This window comes from Cheilinus undulatus, linkage group 14, assembly GCF_018320785.1.
Source record: "Cheilinus undulatus linkage group 14, ASM1832078v1, whole genome shotgun sequence".
Taxonomy (NCBI): Eukaryota; Metazoa; Chordata; class Actinopteri; order Labriformes; family Labridae; genus Cheilinus; species Cheilinus undulatus.
The window spans coordinates 22,775,592-22,799,871 of NC_054878.1; the positions used below are offsets into that span (position 1 = coordinate 22,775,592).

Genomic DNA, 24,280 nt, shown 5'->3' on the forward strand with positions numbered 1-24,280 from the left:
ATGCTTTGTTTCCTGTTGAAAGTTATTGTACTGTCAGATCAACTAAAGGTAGAAAAGTTACATGTTGCTTTCAAAAAACTGAGAAACCTCAAAAATTGTGTTGTCTTTTAGAGCAGATCAAGACATCAGCCTTCAGGATTCACATATGGATCAAAATAAAGACGGTGTATGTAGAGTCTAAAAAAGAAACCAAAGCCAAGGCTTCAAACAGGCAGCTTTTATTCTTCAGATTCCAGTTAATAGTAGGCATAGAGACACATCGCTGTGATAAACTGTACATCCTGCTCTTTATTCTTCTGTTCCTTTACATTTTCCACTTCAGACACGCTTGTTTCCTTTTGCCTCCTCTCCCCCTCTTCTCTCTCTTTAAACCTCTTGTCAGCACTCATCCTCTCTTCATGCAAACTTCTCTTGCTCAGAGCTCCTCGGAGTGAAAAGCTGTGAAAGGAGAAATCAAGGCCTTGTTCAACTATGATTACTGCAGACGTGAAATTACCTGGCCTTGATGCACCTCTACATGGTGGAAAAATAACTGCTACGATTTTTTTTTGTCTGTCTAACTGCAGATGTTTGGCCTTTCATTGTAATTAATGGCTTCTTAAATTCATGGCTCAATAAGTGTGAATAACACATCTTTCTCTCAGCCTGATGAGAACAACTATTAAGTGTCATTGAAGCATTGTGACATACATACATCAGTGCTCAAGTTCAAATTTTTATTAGACTTAATTAACAATATTTTGAATGCTCCGCTGGTTCTGATAATTGGATAAAGAAGATAAAGTGGGAAGTTTGTTTGATGCTCTGCTTATTCCTACAATTTAGCAGGTTAAAGGGCATCAAAGTAATTATAACTCCATTAGTAAGTGAGTGATTAAGTTCTGACAGCTCCTTCATTACTTCTGTCTGCATGGTTTGGATGATTATGATGAGCTTTTGAATAATAAACATCTGGTGTGAGGGTTTACATGCTCATTAGTCCTTCAAACTCACAGAATTAAAATGTTTCATTCATGATTGGTGAACATCTACGTCCTGAATAAGATGCTAACCAAAGTAAGAATCTTATTCACATGATTGATTATCGATATTGATAACAATTAAATGAGTTGTTAGTGTGAGGTGATGTTTTCTTACATGTAAGGGTTTCAGTTAGCTGGTGAATACCTTCCTCCTCATCATCAGGAGCCACCAGACTGGCTATAAATGCCCAAATCATCTCCAGCCAATCAGTGCTATCTGTAGCTGTGACATCAGCAGGGACTGCGGCAGGGCTTGATTTAATTGGACGAATTCCACCTACATCGAAAAGAGTGAGAAAATAAAAAATAAAAATGGTTTTATAGATTTGAAAAAACAAGAATTAGTCATCACATCCATCTAATGCCTGAGGCCCAGTCCACATGTGTAATCCCATCCACACATCCACAAAACTTGTCCCACCAACCCATACTGGGTCTGAAACGCTGCCGGTGTTTGCTTCTTTGAAATGCTGTATGAAGCAACAGTGACCTCCGTAGTCCATTCATGCATCTACAGGTGCTACAGGTGGCGAAAATCTGAGTTTTCTTTTCTTTCTATTATTTTGACCCCTGCCCCTAAAACACCCTGAGTCTGCCACTGAGCTAGCTCCTATGTTAAGTTCATGATGTCCTTCCAATGTGCTGCATGTGAAAGGTACTGCAAAGGATCATCCAGGCTGCAGAGGACATCTCTATCTGGGACTCAACTGCTGACAGCTGAGGACATCTACCGCCCCGCTGCCAGAACAGAGCGCCAAACTTTGTGATCCAGCTCACCCTGGATATATTACCTCTTCAAACTATTCACATCCAGCAGGTGATACAGGACCAAACTACTGCAAGACTGAGAAACAGCTTTTTCCCCAAGCTGTTCAGCTCCTGAACATGATGATCCCACCACCCTTCTACCCACCGCCTACAGACACAGTCCCACTTCAGCTGTGGAGGTATTATACTGGATGTATATTTTGCTCCAGTGCCTTGCATCTAAAATTTTTTACACATAGTACTGATGCTGGATGATTATCAATTTTAATATTTAACTCTGAGAGTGCCATTGTAATTTAGTTGTATTACTGTTGTTGTTTGGTATCATTCCCTACTCCATCATCCAATTTCCGAGCAAAAAGGAGCCCAACACAAGACCATACGCTTTTTAAAGCAGATGTAAAGTTTTAACCTTGCAAAGCAGATGTACTGGCCAGATTCCATGTCTGTCATCAGGCAGATCCATCTGGCAAAGCTCCAATCGGAAACGGTTGTGCAAGGGCTGAGAACAGACCTGACCAATCAGTGTCATTTGAGAAGAACGGGGCAGTAGCTACTGGCGGGGTTTAATCAACTATTTTGTCACAATTGTTTCTACAGTAAACCCATTTTTTCCCAAATGTTTACCTTTATTTTGCTACTTTTTCACTAATTTCACTACTTCAGTTGCCCATTTTTGCTACTTTCAAAGGATTTTTTGCCCCTTTAAACTGCTTTTCACTGTTTTTTTTTTAATCATCCTTTTTTGCCACTTTTTCCTTTCTTGGCCCATATTCAGTGCCTTATCCCATTTTTTATCTTTAACCTGTACTTGCCACTTTTGACCCATTTTTGCCAGTTTCCACCATTCATAATGTTGACATTACCAGTAAAGGTAATTCTGTTTTAAGATAATGGGTTTACATTTTGAAAAGGATTTACTGATCTAAATAAATAAATAACATTTATTTTTTGTTGCTCTGGTTAAAGTGGTGATTATTCAGGTTAAATATAAAATACAGTTATCACAGATTAACTTTACAGTGGACTTCCCTCACCTCCATGAATGCCCCCGTTTGGCTGGACCCCAGAAAGCTTTCCCCTTTATCCCCCTTATGGGCAGCCTTGGGTTTAGTTGTACAGGAAGCTGATAGCACTGGCTGCAACTGATGCAGTTTGATGTAGCTATAGTATCACTGCAGCTTTATCAGAACTGGACCACATTTCATCATAACCAGAGCAAAGAACAGCACTGAAAGCTTTTCTTGGCAGAAAAGATGTTTTTACTCTTCTGCCAACCTGCTTCGACATGAGTTTGTGATAGTTACGTCAGGGTTTAGTTGCACCGTCAGCTTAAATATACAATGGCTGTGGAAGGTGTAGCGATTAGCTTGGATGTAGCTATTGTATAGAGGCAGTTTTATCACATTTCTGTACTAAAAGAATAGCAAAGAGCGACACTGAAAGCATCTCTCTGTGGTGAAGATGTTTTAGTAATTCTCCTGACTGACCTTGGCATGAGTTTTATCCACCAACAAGCTCCACTGTTCATACACTACAGCAGCTCCTGTCTGTCGAGAGTTGAGCATGCCTAGTACCTCATTTTGTCTTGTCACTCTGAGTGGCCCGTAATGAATGTGACTGGCAGAATGTTTGTCCAATCATTTTTTGAAAAGCTCTGCCCTTCCCAAAAGTTTTCTAGATGAATGTGAAATATACCCTATGCGATGGATATATGAGACAGTCTATCCAGTGTGTCAGGTAGGTAAAATCTCATCTTTCATCCATTGATATCTGAGGATGCATTTCAAAGCAGAACAATGGTAGTGGCCAACCTGTCAATGTCATTTCCACCTATGTTTTGACCAATCCAGGAAGGGGATATTAGGTGGGTCTAAACCTCCCGGCAGTCAGCTACAGCCTTATTATGCAAAAATATGCATAACTTTTAGCCTTAATAATCAAAACAAATTACTTATGAAAATGAATTCAGCATGTGTATTGTGTGTTTCATTAAAGACAAGAGCCATTAAGACTGAAATGGTGTTTAAACCAGGTTGAAAACTTGTTTAATTCTGTTGTGAAAATGGGCCTTTTAACATGGGTGTCAATAGGAACTTCTTGGCTTTTGCACTCAGCCAGCTTCATTTTGGCAAAGACATAAATGTAAGTTCTTAAGCATCGATACAACTGCTTCTATTTACAAACTACCATTCAATTCATGATGTTTTGCTCTTACAAGAGCCCTTTTATGAAAATGTTAAATATGACTGATAAAGCTTGAGACAGTAATAAAAACAAGGCACCACCTCTCCTCTATAGCTTAAAAATAATTACATTCTTTACAGTAACCTGCACAAAGGTTATTATTATTGCTCAATAAATAAAGTGAAGGAGATGTGAATATGAATACAGTAAATGCGATGTCTTTACTTACTTCTAGCCCTCTGAATTTTTCTACCAAGGGCAGGAGGAGGCGGGATACCTGAGGGACAGAGACATGATGTTAACTGAGGCACAATGATGCCTGATGAGAAATATGAGCCTAAAAAGGCAATTATGAAGCGAGGTTGAAGAGGAAAAAAGAGATATATGACTTTGGTGAAGAAATAGAAAACAGGATCATCAGTGGCCCCTATTACACTGAACATTTTCAGTTTTCAGACAGTCAAAGCCACATGCAGCTGAGTATTGGAGTTACTGTAATGTTTACAAAGATGATAACAATTATAACACTTGAAAAATACAGCACACCAAAAATACTTTTCATTGTTTTCATCATACAGGATATGTTCAAACTTTCTTATTCATGCTGGGGACATGCTGAATCATCACTGCAAGAAACAACAAGCATTCACACATTATCATCGTTTCTACGCTAACATTGTTGAAGAATCATGCAGGTATGCAAAAGAATTAAGCTGACACACCAGACGGATGTGTTTCATACATCCATCTGGGAAAGCTTCAATAGGACACATCTGAGAAAAGGCAGAGGCCTTGAAAAATCCTTGAAGTATGATTGGATGAACGTTCTGTCTGTCACATCTCTACGGGCCAATCAGAGCAACAAAGCATGTGACGTAGCTGCTAGCAAGCTGCGCGTGCGCAGCTACTGAGGAATAACGCAAAACATGGTCACAGGAGGACATGTAAGTACTCGACTTTTGTCGTTTTTTGAAAAGAAAACAACTCACTGCTGTTCTTTGTTCTTCTTTAAACAAAGAAATGTCGTCAAGTTCTGATAAAACTGGCACTTTACCAGCATCCACACTAATCTCTTCCTCCATAACTGCACCAGTTCTTACTGCTGCTTGTTTACATCACGACTCTGCTGCCCCTGAAATTACTGCCCCTCGTTGCTGATTGGTCCTGTCTCTTTCTAACCGGGCCCAAACGGTTCAGATGGGAGCTTTGCAAGATGGATTTGCCAGTGAAAAACAAGGAAACGGGCGTATCCATCTGCTTTGCAAGGTTACAAAAGAATTAGACCCTTACTTAAATCTTGGATATGCTGAGCCCCACCCCTGGGGTCCGAGGAAAATGTGATACATTGTTGTCAAAAAATTTTCATTGATAAAATACCAACAGTTAAAGAAAAAAACATTAACAAATCTAATTGCAACAGCCTCAGAGCACCCTTAGATTGAAACTAGAATGTTATACCATTGAGCACAAGTTGACAGTGCATGGGGCCAGGGTTGAATCGGTTAAACTGTAGAAAAAAAATCACTTGTTTTGTCAAGTGTAGAGATCATATTCAATGTATCTAGAAATTCTCTGATGATGGAAGCAGCATACAGGTTCATTTAGAGCTGTTAAGTACTAACTTTCCTCCATTCCTATTCATTTATAATAACTGTCTATCACTTCCTGTCCCCCATCTGGCATTCCTGCATCACATGACTGCAAAAAGCCTTTTCATTATTTATGTCTACTGAATAACAACAATCTCCTATCATTCACAAAAAAAGAGCTGTCTCTTAGAAGTGACTCATTTTCTAAAGACACATCATTAATGGTCACTACTGAGGGAAGCAGAGGAGCCAGGAGCCATCTTTTCTAACCTTGAAACAGTAACTGACTGTTACACGTAAACATACTTAATTTACTATTAGAACATCTAGCAAAACAAGTAGAGCCTATAAAATAATAATGTTTAATTTAAACGCATCAATAACCACAGCTCTTCAGTTCAGAGATAATGTCAGGGTGCAACATGACGGCTATGCAAAAACATGAAAAAATATATTTTTTGCTGAATAATCGCAGACATTGAAATCTAGTCTAATGTACCAGAAATGAAAATTAATGATTATTCTCTGTTCTGTTTTTGTATTTGAACCTTCTGTGCTAGCCGCTGGGACCAATCTATAATGTTTTTTCCCTCGTGGTTGCTTTCATTAATTAATCTCTTGAATTTTAGTTCTCCCAGGTGAAAGAAGCTTTGTGCCTGTTTGTTTCTTGGCGTGGAGGAGTTGCATAATAGATCCTGACAAACAGCTGATTAATTCACTGACATTTCTTTGATTGGCACTGCAGACGGAGCAGGAGACAGCAGGAATAGAAAGCCAGCATTTCCCCCCTACTGGCCTCCAGTTTGTCCTTTCATTTCTGTTTCTTATTCATTCATCTCCTCATAACTTCATTGTCTATTTTCTTCCTTTTATTCATCCAATTCCTCTATGCCTTTCTACTTTTATGCTAATTCTTCTGTTGTCTCATTTTTACTTTCATGTTTCATCAAGTGCTTCCTCTTTTCTCCCATGAACCTTTGTGCTTTTTAAGTTTAAAAGTGACACCAAGAACGAAGAGAGGGGAATAAAAACACAAATAGTACAGCAGAGAAGTTAAAAAGACACCCAGGAGGCTCCAAAACACCTTTTTTTTTTTTTTTTTTTTAAAAAAGAAAGAACAAGAAGAGAAACAGAGCAGGAAAAATGGCACTAAGCTCTGGTTGTCTCTTTGTCTTTTGGTATTTTCTCTTTCTTATCATCTCTGTTGTCATATGCTTTCTCTGGCCTTTCTCCCCGTGTCTATCATTCCTCGCACCCTCATTTTGTTTTTGTCTTATTTCTCTCCCTCTTTTTTCTGTTATGTCTCCACGCCATCCCTACTCAGGATGGAGGATGTGTTTGGGGTTTTCCATTTGGGCTTGATAAATGTGCAGACAAATGTTCATGAAACCTGCTGCAGTTTTTTTCTTTTTATGAATAAAGAGTTCATTAACAGTTGGTGTTTTATTGTTAGTATAAACTTACTACCATTAAAGACATATATCTGACAAAAAACATTTAATCTCTAGTGACTCAGGGTCTGTCTCTATCAGTGAAGTCTGACACGTCTCTGTAGTGTTTCATACGTACACAGAGAAGAGACAGAGAGAGAGAGGACAGCATGTAGCTATACATTTAAGTCCACAATAAATTTTGCTAACAAAAAAATAACAATGACAAAATCATTGTGCCAGTCAGGCATTTCAACAGGCATCCCAGATAGTTGCGGTCAGCCATATACTAGGTTTTAACCTAGTCTTGTTTCAACAACAAACTTCACAGGCATGTTCTGGAGACCTCTGAAACCAATATAAGCTTGTCTTAAAGGGGTAAAATATGTGGCCTTTAACACAATATATTCATTTCTCTACACTTATCTTTGTTGCACTGATTATGTTTGAAATTATAATGTTGTAATAAGTGGTAGTTTGCGAATTTATGCCTTCATACAGCGGTGGCATGCACTGTCATCATCAACAGCTGACAGCTTTACGATGGCTTGAGACCCCATCAGTTAGAGATGTTGCTGTGACACTGAATGATATTGTATTGTAGTATTTTCGGCAAAGATCACAAATAACTTTGTTTTTCCTAAAACAAGGTTGATGTCTTGCAAACCTTTGTCCTTTACATGAGCTTATATGGATTTTTGAACCTCACTGTTGAGCCCTGTCAGCCTCATGTTATATCTCCAGAACACTAAAGGATTTTCTTCAAACTGTGGACAAATGTCCACTACACTAAACAGATGAACGTGTTAGACTTTTGAGGTCAAAGGTCATTGGGCATCATGTTCTTCCTTTGCTGATAAGATTTCTATGAACCACTGAAACAATCCCAGCCCTTCATCTTTACTCACCACTCTACTTTCACACTTTGCAGAATATAACCACTGACAATTGCTGGTTTTATTTCCCTTTTTCTTCCTTTTACTTTCATTCCTTCTTTTTTCTCCTTCCAGGCAAAATCTTAATAGTTTTTCCCCTCTCAAGAATTCTTCCAAACATAGAGAATCACTTTCTTTGCTGCAGCAAAGAAATAAAGAAGAGAGGTTTGATAAGGTGACTGATTAAACTGCTAGCTCTGCTGCTTCTTTGTCTCTCCTCCACCTTCTCTCTTCTTCTTATATCTCTGTATTTTATTCCCTCAGGCTGTTTCTTTAGTGTCTCAACCTTGATCTCCGCTGAATTATTGTATTTTTCTTTACAGTATGTCAAGCTGTGTGCGTTTCTCCTACTGTTTCTAAATCGGTATTGTTTCCTGGCACTGCTTTTCTCACACAAACCTCTTTAAGCTCTTTCAAGCTGTCTGGATTTCTTCTTCATTGTCCTAAAATGTCTGCTATCCATTTAATTTACACATAAATGGTTTTAGTGAAATGTCATGGCAGGAGAGGGCAATGTGATTAAAATGCAGCCTTGTATATTGTCAGTACTGTTGCCAATATTCTCATATATACATATTTCTGTTCAGCTTTCCTAAAGTTTGTTTAACATTCCAATCATGCCTACAGATCTTTTTTCTCATCAGACATAATAGTTGTAACCCAGTTCTTATATTAAGCTTTTGCATTACATAACATCATGATGCTTGGAGCAGATGCTTAGATGCACTTGCCAGTCTGAACAAGTAGCACTGGCACATCTGAGGAGTGTGTCTAATTAAAGGAATGGCAGTATGAATGTGTTGCCTTAAGAATCACCTTGACAAAGTTTCTTAATATGGCTCAGCATCTCTGCGAGCTGGTGTGTATTTGTAGTGATATATAGTGTACAGTAGTTTCTGTACATATTCATGTTTTTGTTATGCCCACATTTTCAAACTAGTATGCCCAAGAAGTCTTCTGAGAGGTTTAAAGGACAATTGGAGCAACAGTGTGGTGTGCAAATCAACACAGACAAACATGCCTCCAATCATAGTTATTAAATACATAACAAATGAGTGAAACAATAGAAAAATAGTTTTCAGCATCACTGAGAAATTTGTTAAACATTTTGCAGAGAAACGTAGGATCTGAACAGAGAAGTCTTGATTTTCAGCTTTGGAAACGCTTCAATTTTCATTTGTAGATTTGTAGCCTAATCTGTATTTAACAATTAACAGGATGTGATGTTTGCAGGAAAAGAAGTCCATCAGGACAGCAAAAACAAAATGCATTATCTGCTCTAATAACATTCCAGTCAGCAGTTATCGAGAGATCATTGACTGATCTCCATAAATCTGCATAAAAGTGTAGCTAACAGTCCATTATTTATAGCTTTCAGTCATATGACCAGCATGGAGGCCTATGGACCAATAAAAAATCTTGCCAAGTACCGTCAAACTCCTTATTGCACTGCAGCAGCAGCAGCATTTTAATTCTTCATCCCTTTTTGCATCACCTGACAACAGCAGAAAAACTAAGATATGCTCTTTAACAGCACAGGGACACTATTTAAATCTCAAAAAGTAGAAAAAATGTCCCCACCACTATTCACTGGTGATTGTGTTACCTTAGGGCGTTTGTAGCTTCCTTGGAGTGGCTTTGACTTTTGTGGGTGGGCTTTGTTTTGTCCGGGATTATTCTAGCAGTCTACTTAGCGGTATCAGACAGGCAATGCTGGAAGTAATTTTATGATATTTTAGATCAGGGGTTCTCAGACTTTTTGGGGCTAGGGACCCCTTACAGGGGAGACAATTTTAAGAGGACCCCCACATAACCTTTATGCTGATTTAACATATGTTAACTGCCATTTTTGTTGCCCTTTCATTAGAGAAATCTCTTGTTTTGTCCTTAAACTCTGCATGCTTTGTTATCAGATGATGCTTCATTTGCAAACAGAGACACACAACACATTATGGTCCTCCGTCGCTGTTCACAGTAAAACCAAACTCCAGCTAGCTGCCATCATATTTCCTCAGTTTAGCTGGTTTGTTCAGAGCATCACTTGATGAAGTGGACGCACTAAAATATTTATCCATTGTCGCTAGCTGAACCTGCACACCAAATTTGTCTGTAGCAAAGTGACTGATGCATGACGAGTGATAGATTTATGTGATATGCTGCAATTATATCTGAGTTTTTATTGGCCCAGAGCTGAATTATGTGAGAGTCATTGGTTTAGTATGGTTGTTTTTTGGCAATGTGGTCCCTATGTGTGTTTATTTACTTTTTAATGACATGGCATTACTTTAATAATTTATTTTGAATTATTTCGCAGACCCCCAAGCTGTGGCTAGTGGACCCCCAGGAGTCCCTGGACCCCAGTTTGAGAACCACTGAGAACCATTGTTATTAAGTATTTTGGGAATTGGGTGTAAAATCTTAAGATGCAATTCTTATATATCTATATAAGACACAGATATACACACAAGAAAAGCTATAACCTCAAAACAAAATTGCTTCATTGGAATCCCCATGAAAACTAAGGGTTGGGACAAGTGAATTAAAAAAATGATCAAGAAAGACTTTATTGAACTTTGACCACATTTTTTTGCATTTCACATTTTTTGAGCAGCATATCCATAGTTAAGAGGTGAATCCAGAAATGGAGAGAACTTTACTTTATCTTGCTGTTTCAGAAAGTTTTATTCATGCCTTATATTGTGTAGTGTTGCTCTAAATGAGGAATTGTTTAAGGTTTTTAAGAGAGTTGAAATCCAACTCGTTAGCTAACTGATATTTCGTACGAATGTTAGCTCAGTCACAATGGGACAATACAAAAACTCCTGAGCTTTATTCTTTCTTTGATTAGTTTGTATTTAAATGTAAAAAAATGCAATGAAGAACCAGATACATGTCAGAGAAAATGTAACAGGTCTGCTTTTCAAGAACATCTTGTTGTCTTTTAAAGACATGTCCTACTAAAAGTGTAAAATTGTAAAAACTGGCCACAAGCTCTGAGGAGAATGTCTATAAACCACAGCAAGTGTTTGGCATGACTCTTTAGGGCAGAAAAGTTGCTCTTGGAAATTTGAAAGCGCATTGGATTCACCCGAATCATTTCATGCTCTTAAAAGCCTCTGCAGATGGACAGTTTCTACCAACAGAGAGCACATGATTTAAAAAGATTTTCCCCTTAAAACAGCCAGAAAGTCAAATTTCAATATACTGGACACATAACAGACAGGAAGCATGCATATCTTGATTTTTTCCTGGTTCATCTCATGCAAAGCTGAAGAGCAAACAAGCAGTGCAGTCAAACTGTTAGTGGATTGGCAGTTTTTGTTTTACCAGGAGATAAACACATTGGGTCGTCACAGTATGATGTGTACTCTTTGGATGGGATGGCAGGTGACAGCATGAGGATGGAGAAGAGGTGAAGGAGGGAGGAGAGGAGTTAGAGATGAGTGTGGGATGTGTGAGGCAGGACTATTCTGACACTAGAGGATAGTCCATATACAGAACATGGTGATGTGTAGTGGTGGGAGTGATATGGAGTAAATATGAGTGGAATTGATGGAAAGGTCATTAACAACTAACAGTGCCTGTGCTGTATCACATCTTTAACAAAACAAATGATTTCCTGTTAAAGGGCCTTCCTGTATCAGGTCCTTTTACAGATTACTAGAAAGCAATGCTAAAACTTTACAATTTCACAAATATACTGACAACTAAATATAAGCTTTACTTTTTTAATCAATTCATATTTTTACCATAATAATGTTAGACCGTACATTTCTGACTGCCACTCTCATAGATCTGAGAAACCAGTTATCTCTGAGAGGAAATGGTGTAATTTGCTGGTTCAATGTATTTCAAGTTTGAGATTATTATTTTAAATTCAACTTTACTCATAAAACAAAGTCTGGCAGTGACATTCACCACACTGAAAACATTCTAGACCAAGCAACATTTCAGAAATAAAACAGGGAAAAAGATAAGAGGTCTAACCTGGGGATTAAATTATGTATAGATCTGTTTTAGAAGTAGTTACATGAAGGGTTGCTGGCTTTAGGTTTATTAGCTTTAGCTAAAGCTAACAAAGCTATGTTAACTACATAATTAATGTTACTACAAATGTTACTAATGTAACTAAATTAGCTTTAGCAACGTGAGTTTTAGAAAATGCAGCTAAAGCTAATGTAGCTACATAGATAACATTGCTATATAGGTTACACAGTGGTTTTGTGAGCTTAGCTTAAGATATGCTAGCTACATAGCTACATCACCTAAGTAGCTCTGATATCTATGGCTAAGTTTGCTTTAGCAACGTGAGCTTTACCAGACATAGCTAAAGCTAACTTAGCTATGCAGATAACATAGATATGTAGCTTAAATACCTGCTTTGTTAGCTTAGCTTTAGCTTTAGGTTCGTTATGCAGCTTCAGTATCTATGTAGCTTATGGAGCTTTGTGAGCTGCGCTGCTGTGTTAGAATGTTTTCACAGAAGACATGTTTTTTTTTTTTTTTTCCTGTAAGCAGTCTACCAAGCTTTACTAAACCTGTTGTAGTCAGGTTTCACAGGTCAGGTTTTGACTTTTAACTTTTGATAGTCTTAGCCTAACCATAAACGGAAGATCAGTCCATTTTTATGATGAAAGTTTTTCCCTGTATTTCTGTTCTTAGATAGACTGTGTCAAAAATGAACAGTTGTGAGAGTGTCTGACAGAAATGAACAGACTGCAGTCGAACTATCCGACCATTTTATTATGAATATCTGTTCAACTGTCAACAATTCAAATACCTGATCAGCATTTACATCTGTGCATGCAGACATGGTAAAGATGATCTTCTGATGTTCAAACTGTGCATCAGAATGGGTTAGAAAGGTATACCTAATAAAGAGATCAGTGATTGTAGCATTAACAGTGGGAGAACTTTTTTTTTCACAGTTAATAGTATTTTCAGACAGTTAATAGTATATATCATGTACATAGGGTTATGAGTAACCAAATTTCTCTGTGTACATGTAAACACCAGATCCTGACTATGTTCTAAACTAGGAAAAGGCTCAAGCCAGGATAGTCAAGTCCATGTAAACACAGCCAAATACAGAGAAGATTAAAGCATATAAGGAAAGATAACAAATCTCAGAGTCTGACATGTCACATCTGGCATGATTTTTTTTCCCTTAAATGACTGAATTCAATGTTAACTGAAAATGCCCTTTCAATCCATTCAATTGTTGTATGATTGTGACACCTCAGTGATATTAAAAGAAGTGTAGTTATACAGTATGTACACTACTATATAACTACACTAATAGATAAGATGTTGTCAATCATGGAGTAATACATGTTAGATTGTGGGTGCATCCACTTTTGAAGTCTGCTTCAAAAATGTCTTAATGGTTGTTGACCAATGCCTCGATGAAATGTGAATATGAATGATCAGTGAAAAATGGATCTAAATAAATTAAGGGAAAGTGGCATAAACATGATTAACAATTAAAAACATATTTTAATAACAATGTAATGATCATTATCATGAATTACAAATATTGAGTGGTAAAACATGAAATTGTCTTAAATAAAAGACTAAATACTTCAGTATTAAAATTACATTAAAAATCCTGAAAAGAAAAACCGTTTTTACCTGCCAGAGTTTTATAGTCAAGCAGATCAAAGAGAACAATGGCAACGCCTGACCACGTGATGACCAGAGCCACGACCAGCAGCCAGGCCATCGGTGAAGTGAAGGTCAAAATGAGATCATCCAAAAATGTCCTCTGATTAGTCTGAGCTGGAGGGCCCGCCTCCCCACTGCTGTTCTGACTGCTCATTGGTGAAGAGATCTAAGGACAGGAAGGGAATAAGAGAAGTTAAAAAAAAAACGGGAAAATGCCTCGAATAGAAGGGCATTAAATGAAGGGAATAAGTTGCATATGAACTGAGGACAAGTTAGGAATTTTAGTCAAGTTTCAATGAATGCCGGTTTCCGTGTGAAACATTTAATAAAAAAAAAACAGATGCAATCATTTCCACAATTCACACAATGATTTTGTCTAATGACACAGTCTACTTTGGATACCGTTTATTTCCACTGTTTTGTCTCTTTATGCCCTTTTGCCACTTTTTTGCATTTTCCTTCTTTTGCCACTCTACATTCATTTATGCCACTGCATTTTGGCATTTCTATTCATTTTTTTCTGTTTTTCACCTATTCTAGTCACTTCTCACTCATTTTACCACCTCTTTGTTTTTACCAACTTTGACCCACTTTTGCTGCTTTTTGGCCATTTTGCCACTTTTTGCGCATTGCTTCTGTTCACGTTTATTTCATCAGTTTCCCTTAAAGTTGTCTAATTTTTTTTTCTGTTTTAATTGCTGGCATCCTCTAGTTTGTGCACATCACGGCCTAGCTTTGAAGTCTAACACTATAGGGCCTTTTTGTGCAGAAGTTGCATGTTCTCTCCGTGCATGCATTGGTTCTGAGTACTCTGGCTTCCTCCCACCACCAAAGACATGGTCATTAGGTTAATTGGTGACTCTAAATTAGGTGTGAGCGTGTCTGGCTCTGTTAGCCGTGTGATTTACTGGGGTCTAGGGTGTACCCTGCCTCTCGCCCAGAGACAGCTGGGACAGGCTCCAGCCCCTCTTGACCCCTACGGGATAAGCGTAGAAAATGGAAGGATGGATAGTTCACTGTGTCCATCCACATTGTTAACTTTACCAATAAAAAGGTAATTTGTTTAAAGAAAAACAGGTCTGTATTTTGAAAAAGGCTATATTCATACTGCAGCTGAAATAAATAAAAATACTATTTTTTCTTTGATAAGAGTGGTAATTATTCAGGTTAGAAATAAAGAATAGTTATCAAAGCTGAGCTTTACTGTGGACTGTAATTTTGCTGACCTCCATGGACTCCCAGTTTGGCTGGGTCTAATCAAAATGTTGATTTAAAAGCTATGTCAGCTGAAGCAACAGTCAAGTAATGTAATAGATTCATGCATCATTGGATGGTGGGAAATAAACATTGAACTAAATCTGTTTCCACCTTTCAAGATTAACTGCTGAAACACTGGGAGTATGATGGGGTACTTGCTTTTAATCTAAGAGTGACTTTAATCTGTGCCTTGCAGTACAATCTCTTGAAGTCATGTTACCCAGTCTTTTGATGGATGCACACAGCAGCTGTTTACTTACATGGGTGTCAGTAAATCATGCAAGTATGTTGTGTTTTTATTTGTGAGAAGATAAGAGCGACAGAGCCGCAGAAGAGCAATAGAAACAAAGATTGCCCAAGGCGATGAGATTAAATTCCATCTCACTCAGGAAAAAAATCTGCTCTACAAGACAAATTACTTCTCTAAAGAAACTTTTGATCATTGTTCTGCAGTGCAGGCCGACTGCTCTAACACGATTACGCGCTCATGTTTGGTTGTTTGTGTTCATTGCGGGCGTGCTGCGATGACTGCCTCGGATGATTTATTTTTCCCTCCGATTCTCTGCTTGCTTCCCTCACAGCTTATCTGCAAATATAAAGTGATAGTAACACTGCTGTGGAGATGTGATTAAAATAGGACTGACTCATTTGGAAGAAATATGCCCCTTCTTGAGCTTCTTAATGAGGCCCTGAAGGATGCTGATCCACATGAGTCCTGTATGCTTTCTGAGCTGGTCCAGCTGAAACATTTAACACTGTTCATTATGACAAACCCGATGACACAATTACTGGCTGATTTCTGCTCTAATGGCTCTCATCTTCACTGTCAATTAATGGAAGGTAAGTGTAGGTTGGTGTCAATGTTCCCTTGTCTCCTCATTATATCATATATTCAGCTCAAGGCACACACTGTTAATAAAATATCTGTACTTCCAGATGTGATTCAAACCTGATACCTGGAGTTCATGAGTCATGTATTATCCTATTCTTATCAGAAGCTTAGCACTCAAACTCTGGATAAGATTTATTTGACTGCAAACAGGAAATGCCAGACAGTAAATCCAGCAACAGGTAGCCGGTAAAGGTGGGGTAAAGGGAAGAGCTTTCTGGGGCCCCACCAGATTGGAGGCCCTTGGAGGTCAACAAATCATGTTCAATAATAAAATTAAGCTGTGACAAGCAAATTGTATTTTAACCTGAATAATAACCATTCTTATCAAAGCAACAAAAAATAGAATTTATCAATTACTATGGAAGTAAATTTACATTATCTTAAAAAAGAGTTACCTTTTTATTGGTAATGCTAATTTGAATGGGCACACAGAACTAAAATTATGAAAGTAGTGCCATCATAGTTAGACCATAAAGTGCACAATCCTCAGGATGCCTGAGAATAAAGCAGAAGAATCTGAGACAACTTTCATGGAAAAATAAATATTTCTTTCTACTGCTAAGATGCAGAAGAGATACAGCTGCATTTTTTGACAGATTTACCCACAGTGGAGAAATATCACAGATTTTAAATGTCTGACGAAAACTAAATTACATTTTAGTCTAGTTTTAGTCATTTTGTTCAGTCATCACAGATCTATTTTTGTTATCTTTTTCATGGAAAAAAGGCTGTCGAATAGTTTTAGTCATAGTTTTAGTAAAAAAAATTAACACTGTGGCAGAACAAGGTTAAAAAGTGGCAACAATGTTGCAGAGGGGTTAAAGAGTTGCGAAAAAGGGTTAAAAAAGTCAAAAGGGTAAAGGCAAAAATTGGTGGAAAAAGTTGTAAAAAATTGTAAAAAAGTGTTGAAAAGAGGTTAAAAAGTCACAGTTTTAACATCAGAGCCCAATAATAGCTTCAGAAGCTGGGGTTTCATTAAAGTTTTTCACAAACTAAAAGTAATATTTCTCAAATTTCGACTAAGTACAATTGCGCTTGGAATGTGTTTCCACTGAAGGGAGTTTTGGGTATGAACCTCGCAATTCTCGTAAAATCTCGACTCTGCTGCAAGGAGACTGAAAACTCAAAACCTGTTGCGTGTTGGTAAGGTTATGATTACATCTACAGCCATTGCCTTATAATCTGGCATGCCAGTAAACCTCTCATAGACAGTGTTTGGGAAAGGGCAGAGCCTTTGAAAAAAAAAAAAAACTCAAAGGGTGATTGGATGAACGTTCCGTCTGTCGTGTTTTTATGGGCCAATCAGAGCAACAAAACACGCGATGTAGCCACTACCAAGGTGTGCCCATAGACTGTAGAAAGAACCACATAACGCAAACCATGGTAACTGTAGACATGTCAGTACACGACTTTTGTCATTTTTGGAAAAAAACAACTCACTGCTGTTCTTTGTTCTTCTTTTAACGAAGAAATGTCATCAAGTTCTGATAAAACTGGCGCTTTAGCAGCATCCACGCTAATGTCTTCCGTCATAATTGCACCGGCCTATTCTCGCTGCTTGCTTATGTCACGACTCCGCTGCGTCCGAAAGCACTGCACCTTGTGGCTGATTGGTCCTGTCACTTTCTAACCGGGCCAAAACGGTTCAGACGGGAGCTCTGCAAGATGGATTCGTCAATAAGAAACACTGAAATGGGCGAATCCATCTGCTTTGCAAGGTTAGTTGCCTTGAAGATTTGAACAAAAGACAAAGGCAACGGATGATAGTTCAGAGATGCCCTTTTTTATTCACTTAGTGTGCTTCTACTGCAAAATGTCACTTTCCTTTACCAATTTGTCAATTTTTCCAACTCCTTCATGAGTGAAAATTCTTTGTTGAAGTTCTGAATGAATTTGCAGCGTTTCCAGTCAGAAGTGAACATTTGGATCAAATATAGCAGAATGAAACCCAAGTATTGTTTTTGATCTCCTGTGCTATTCTCGTTTCTCATGTTGCTGATGTTGGTGGACAAACAATCGTAAAACAAAGATGAATGTCCAACAACACATCCATGATCATCTCCTTTGAGTGCTGTACTCAACTACTCATCTGTATAATGTCCTAGATGTGCTGTATTCATCCAGACTGTTGTATAATCTAAAGACCAGTGTTGACTCTGTAGCTTGTCTGAGACTGACCTTTCTGTAGCTGCATTCAGATAGCCAACTATAAAATCAATTCTACATAATTCTGCCCACTCATATACAACAAGTGGCATTTGTGTGTTTGTTTGACGCAGGAACATTGATCTGATGAGTGACAGCCTGTGTGTGTGGGACTTTAGAGGTAGAGCTGTGTGCGATAAAGAAGTCTGTCATTGATTGAAGCCCTGGCAACAGCCGGTCAGGCCAACATATCGATCGTCAGCGGGTAAAAGAGTCACAATGTTACAATGACAAAAGATTGGATCGCTTAAGTCTAAATGTCGTACAGCGGTTCAAAGAGGGGAAAACACAGCACCGAGCAATCATCCACTTAACTCTCTTTCTCCAAACATGTTATTACTGCAACATTTGTTGTTGTCAAAGTGTGAGTCAAGGCTCGCAGACATTTTTACTTTACTGTAACACATGACACAGCCCACCTGTTGTTACCACAGCTAATCTGATCCTGAACACACCAACTGCTGCTACCGTGTCTACACCAGAGGAATGAACAGAATTTGTAAGAGCACACAGATGTATTGAAGGCAAAACCAATTGTCCTGAAATGCTTCCAACTTTATGAAGCTTTGCTTAAAGAAAAAAACCCTGTTGAAAATCATCTCCAGTGCTACAATGCAACTGATGGTCTTTGAAGTGATGTGTACCTTTGTGCTTCACTCTTTTATACCAAAAGAACATTGAAGTTTCTCTCATTTCAAATGCAATCGAGATTACAAGCACAATAAAACAGCAGCACAATGAATGTACATTAAAACAATTATAGAATAAATTCTTAATGCACTCATTTCACTACGTTTGGTTTAAGAACTGTTCCCAAAAGCAGAACCAAGCAGGGAAAAGTAGCTTTTAGCTTCCATGCTTGTGGGAAAAATCTACCAGAGAACCTCAGGCTTTCTATGTCAATTTGCTCTTTAAAAACCAGGTTTCAAAACATTTTATTTACTCCCCTCATAACCAGTTCAATATTGTCTCAGCTTCTTTCAAACAACTCCTTTAATTCATTCAATAATATAATAATTTTTAGTTCTCATATTTTCTTATTTTTACCAAAAACTCTTCTCAACTTTTGTCATCTTTTTAATGACTTTAATGATGATGATAATGACTTTGTTCTGTTTCTCTGTGCATTAATGTTACTAAAGTTGTCTTGCATTGCCTTACATTTTAGTGGGAGCTACTGATTTTTTCCATTCGCAAAGCTGAAGTTTGCTGGCTATTTCTCAGAATATGATTAAACATAAAAACACACAGTAAGTTTGTGAACTACAACCATAGACCGCTATACAAGGGTGTAGTGTCAGTGACATCAGCCATTGGTTTCTGAAGATGACTTTAGAGGCCATCTTGGAAATGCTTCTCCAAGCTAACCTTTAGTTGGACTAAACTTTTAGTCGACTTTTAGCTCAGGCACAGAGCTGAAACTGAGGAAGGACTCTAAGCCTGTTTCAGACTGGAAGCGTGTTTTGCTGCTTGGGTGTGCCGTGTGTGTCTGCTCCTGCTCCTGCCAGTGCTGCTTTCACACAGGGTGTGTCAGTTTGCTGTGTGTCAGCTGCGTGTCAACCGCATCTCCCTGCTCTCAAAGCCCTGTCCTTCATCATAAGTTTTACCTAAACAAACCCCTCTACAACTTGATTCCTTGTATAGTGGGAGTGGTCAGGAACTATTCAGAACAAAAGCATTCTGTACAAGTGAAAGGAGTTTCTCAACAGAAATGCTAAACTGGGCTTTTAATTCAAAAAGTACAAGCCAAAAAAAACACTTACTGTGTTTAACTTTACTGTGACATATTCTACCAGTGTGGAGACAGAAAGCTTCACTAATAGTAGATCTTTAGAGAACAACTTTATCAAACAGGTGCATTTAAGCTTGTGGCCTTCCTCACGGTTATCAAGAAACACCCTGTAAACATATTCTATGTGCACATGTGCTACAACAAGGTAAATAAAGCTCTCCATTTATCATTTTCCTGTCTAATATGTTCCATAGCTGTACGCAGTGTGTGGAAAATATAGGCCAGACTTCAAATCTTTAAACTCTCAGGTGTGCAAGATGCGGTGCACATGCAGGCAGTCTGAAAGCCCTGACTTGTTAATATGCAATCAGACTGAAAATCCAGGCGTGTTGCTGTTGAGACGCTTGTGTCATGCTTCCAGTCTGAAATGAGCTTTAGGCTCCTGGCTAACAGCCATTTCAGACTTGATGCATGACACCAGCATCATGGCTGGATTTTCATTTTGGTGTGCATGTTAACAAGTCACGGCCTTCAGACTGCTTCCATGAGTCCCGTGTCTCACATGCCGAGAATCCAGAGAATCTAGGGGTCAGGTATGGGAACATGTGCAGGTTTGGCACTTTGTGTCAACCTTGGCCCTGTACTGCTCCAGCCTACTTGTGGCCATCCTTCAGGCCTGAGCCAGGCCCATGCTCCATCTCTCCAGGTATCCTCCCAGCTGCCCTCTCCACAATGGACGCGGTTGTCCCTGGTGTCTGGACCAGCCCATCGGATCCTGGCACCCAGTATGCGGTGAGCTGGATCAGGCTTGGGAAAGAGAATCGAGTCTCGTAAAGTCAATGTACACTTGGAGTATAGTAAGACTGTACGGATCAAGGACCAAAAGACTCTGACATTAGCCCAAATGCTCAGATACCGAGAACGTCACACTGTCTTGCTCACCAAGTCCAAGTCTGTGGTTGATCTCAGCCTGATCAGTCAGCTGATCAGTCAGCTGATCAACAAATCACGCTACCAAGGTAGGTGGACTGCTCTACAACTTTCACACTCTCACCATCCACAGACACAGATTCAGTGGCAGCATCCCCACATGCCGGGATGTTTGTTTTGGCCATGAAGACGCGCATTCCCAAAACTTCAGTCTAAGAGCATCCACAAGGACATCTACAGTCCCCACATGGATCACAACATTATCAGCAAAGTCCAGATCAGCAAACTAGACATCACCAAATGAAAACTCCACATTCACAGCCCCTGTTACCCGCCCCACAGTTCACTCTTTATTGTTCTTCACACCTGTTATACCAGGAAGAACAGTTTAGCTAGTGACCCTTTCACACAAAATAAGCTCATAAAATCATAAAATTCTCCCAAACTCAGTTTATGTGAGAAAAGTAAGAGAGGAAGCAGTGATTTACATGCCATCTATACTCTTTGTTATATTTTTTAGAAAATGTCTAAGTGTGCTTTTAGAAGAAGAAAATATGAATGATCAAGAGAGAAAAATGGTAAGAGATCATTTAAACATCAAAGTGAGCATTTTCAAAAGGTGAAGTTCCCAGCCTGCCTGGGGTTATGTCTCCTTTTGTGATGACAACAGTGAAAAGATAGAAAATTTTATTTTATATATTTTTATTAATATCTTAAAACTCTTCTTTGTAGGCCTTTAAAAGTCTCTCACATGTGCAATTTGATGGGAATGTCTCACGCCTACACCACAGACTCGGATCAAAGCCCATGGTGCCACCAGTGTGAATACAGAGTGAGTTATGAGTGTCTTGTATCCACATCTATCGATGTTTCATACCATATACATCTTACCGCCTTTTTTAACTGATTGCACAAAAATAAAGTTGACTCAGAGGGAGGATTAGGGCTTGTTCCACTGACAGTCCTCAGGATGTGAAGCTAAGATGATGCTATGATATTGTTCTGCTGTTACCCAGATAGAAACATTCAATTAAGAGATTAAAATGTTTTGCATCAGACTAGTTCTTAAAATGTTAACACAGGCATTTTATCTTGGATGCTATAAAGGACTGACCATCATGGGAAGCAGCAGCACCTTGATTCAAGTCACAATAGCTGCATTAGGATGGGATGGGATTTTTTAGTAGCTACTTAGACAACCTTATGAACATGTACTCAAGTGTTAACTTATTTTAACTTCTATAAAAAAAAAATGTTGTGCATGCAGACCTGCCGGTGGCCTGCTGTATGTCCTGTGTTATGACAAAATAAAAGATGATTAAAAAAATCAACATGGAGCGCTACAGTATGAACTCGTCACTCCAAACTCTATTCACTCTGATACAAAAAACCCTTATAATGTGATTCTGTAGTAAAAAGTCATTTTACCCATGGTGCTCTTTCCTTACACACCTGTTCCACTCTCACAGCTGTTGTTAACTATTATGGTGGCTTTTATTCTAACTCAACAAACACCATCAGCTCTGAGAAGCCTTCTTCTTTCACAAAACTTAATGTGAGTGAATTTCCTGTTCTCCGTTTTGTTATTAAAGACAAAAACAGCACAACATATGCTAACTGATGCTAACAGGGCTAATTATGTAAACATCCCTTGAGAGTTATCAGAGCTATCGTACAACACAATATGATACAATACTAGATGACATAATATTTACCTCCGCCAAGGAGCTTATATGATCGGCAGGGTTTGTTAGTTAGTTAGTTTGTTAGCAACATGACTCAAAAAGTTATGGACGGATTTTGATGAAATTTTCAGGAAATCTCACAAATGGCATAAGGAAGAACTGATTAGATTTTGGGAGTGATCCGGATCACCATCTAGATCCAGGACTTTTTAAAGGATCCTTTACTATTGGGAGATAGGGCTAATGGCGGAGGTCTGCGCTCTCAGAGTGCTTTTTTAGTTTGTACAATATGATACCAAATCATTAAATGTAAGCAATCTGATATGATACAGTACAGATGATTCAGTCTGATACAATATGATCTGATAGGATGCGATGCGATATGATACATTACAATACAATACAATATGATATGATATACCATATGATATGATATGACAAGAAACTAGGATTTACCAGAGTTTGAAGCCTAATTTCTTTTTGAGACTATAATACTTTTTATTATTTCAGCCAATTTATGGTAAGAATGAAATTTATTGACACAGTTTTATAAATAGCAGCTACCGTCTAGGACAGTGTTTCCCAACCATTTTTCCTTGGAGCTCCCCTACATGTACCCGCCAGGACCCAAGAGAGAAGAAAAAGTGACACACTGCCGCCAAAAATCTACATTGATTTTCATAGTTTCATTGATAAAACCCTAAAAATGGCCTATGCATGCTTTTCTCAACAAAACAGCTTTGTATAAACTACTAAATAACTGCTTTATCATGGTTTTAGTCAATATTTGCAAATCTAATTTTGGCAGCCTCAGAGCAGACAAAGCCTCACACCCCCCCCCCCGGAGATCTGACAACATCTGTACAAAGGTCAGAGTTTGCATTTTAGAAAGACCCTTTTGGGGCCGTGCTTTCAAATTAATTTGTCTTGTCATTTTATTGTATTAGTACTTTATTTTGAAACGTAAGTCATTTTTAGGAATTAATAGTGAGCTAATTCCCTGATTGACATATTTTAGCCTGTATTTTTCAGGTTTACATTCTGTCCATCACTGAGTCTAAAGCTAGTATGGTGAATCCTTAACACTTGCAGGACACAGGTCTTTTGTTTTGATTTTCAACTAGGAACATTGTACTCTCCAAGAGCCTGAGGTGGACAGTTGACACAGAAAGCTGCAGATTTAATCAATCATTTTATCCTGCATCATATTTACTACAAATAGCTGACTGGTGGATTTCTGTTAAAATGGGTTAAAACATTAGGTGATTTATGACCAAATGAATGCATTCTTGATCAGCATGGGGTTGATTTAATAGCTGTAGGGATTTAAAGACAAAAGATACCCTAAAAAACCACAACATTTTATTTTTAATCATCTTTCAGGGGGCAGGATAGGAAGCTTTAGGGGGCCTGATATGGGCTCCAGGCCGCCAGTTAATGATCACTGCTCTAGGAGATATTTTCCATGACAATAAGAGAACTGTAATGCTAGAATAAAGATCATCACTATGTTGTTAAGTTAAATGGATTTTCACCGTACCTTGGACGTTTAAGTTTGCTGAATGTTCTGTGATAACCTTCAGTCCTTTACAGGCTTGGGAAAGGCAGCGTTACCATAGAAACAAGCATGTAACTCCTTCGTTAAATCCTCTTTGGCCTCGGTTGAATGTGAGGGGAAAAAAAAAAAGATGACGAAGGCTACACTCAAATCCAGCAGAAAAGCGCCGCTCAATTGTGATGAGCTGGATCACAGCAGGTCTAAAAATACTCCTAAACCTCCAGCACAGAGGGAAAAAGAGGAAAAGGCAAAGACGCCTTTGTTTTGGTTCTTTTTTTGTCAAGTTCTTCTTGAGGGTTTTAATTTGAGTCCAAGAAATTCTTGTGCCAAAGTTTCTGAAGGGAAGTTGTCAAATGGTGACGAGAGAGAAGCAGGGAGAAGGGGGTGACCTACTGAGAGTCACCCTGCCCCCTCTTAGGGTCCAAA

At 38.5% G+C, this 24,280-nt stretch overlaps 1 protein-coding gene across 1 annotated transcript; it reads right to left on the reverse strand.

Annotated features, from left to right (window-relative positions):
* Positions 1–202: 202 nt before the first annotated feature.
* Positions 203–24,280, reverse strand: LOC121521844 (triadin-like). Its single transcript, XM_041806020.1, has 6 exons — positions 23,837–24,280; positions 13,563–13,761; positions 11,259–11,300; positions 4,207–4,254; positions 1,138–1,299; positions 203–438 (listed from the first exon to the last, which is right to left on the reverse strand). The coding sequence occupies exons 2-6, from the start codon at positions 13,747–13,749 to the stop codon at positions 416–418; spliced, it is 462 nt and encodes a 153-aa protein (XP_041661954.1). The 5' UTR covers positions 13,750–13,761; positions 23,837–24,280; the 3' UTR covers positions 203–415.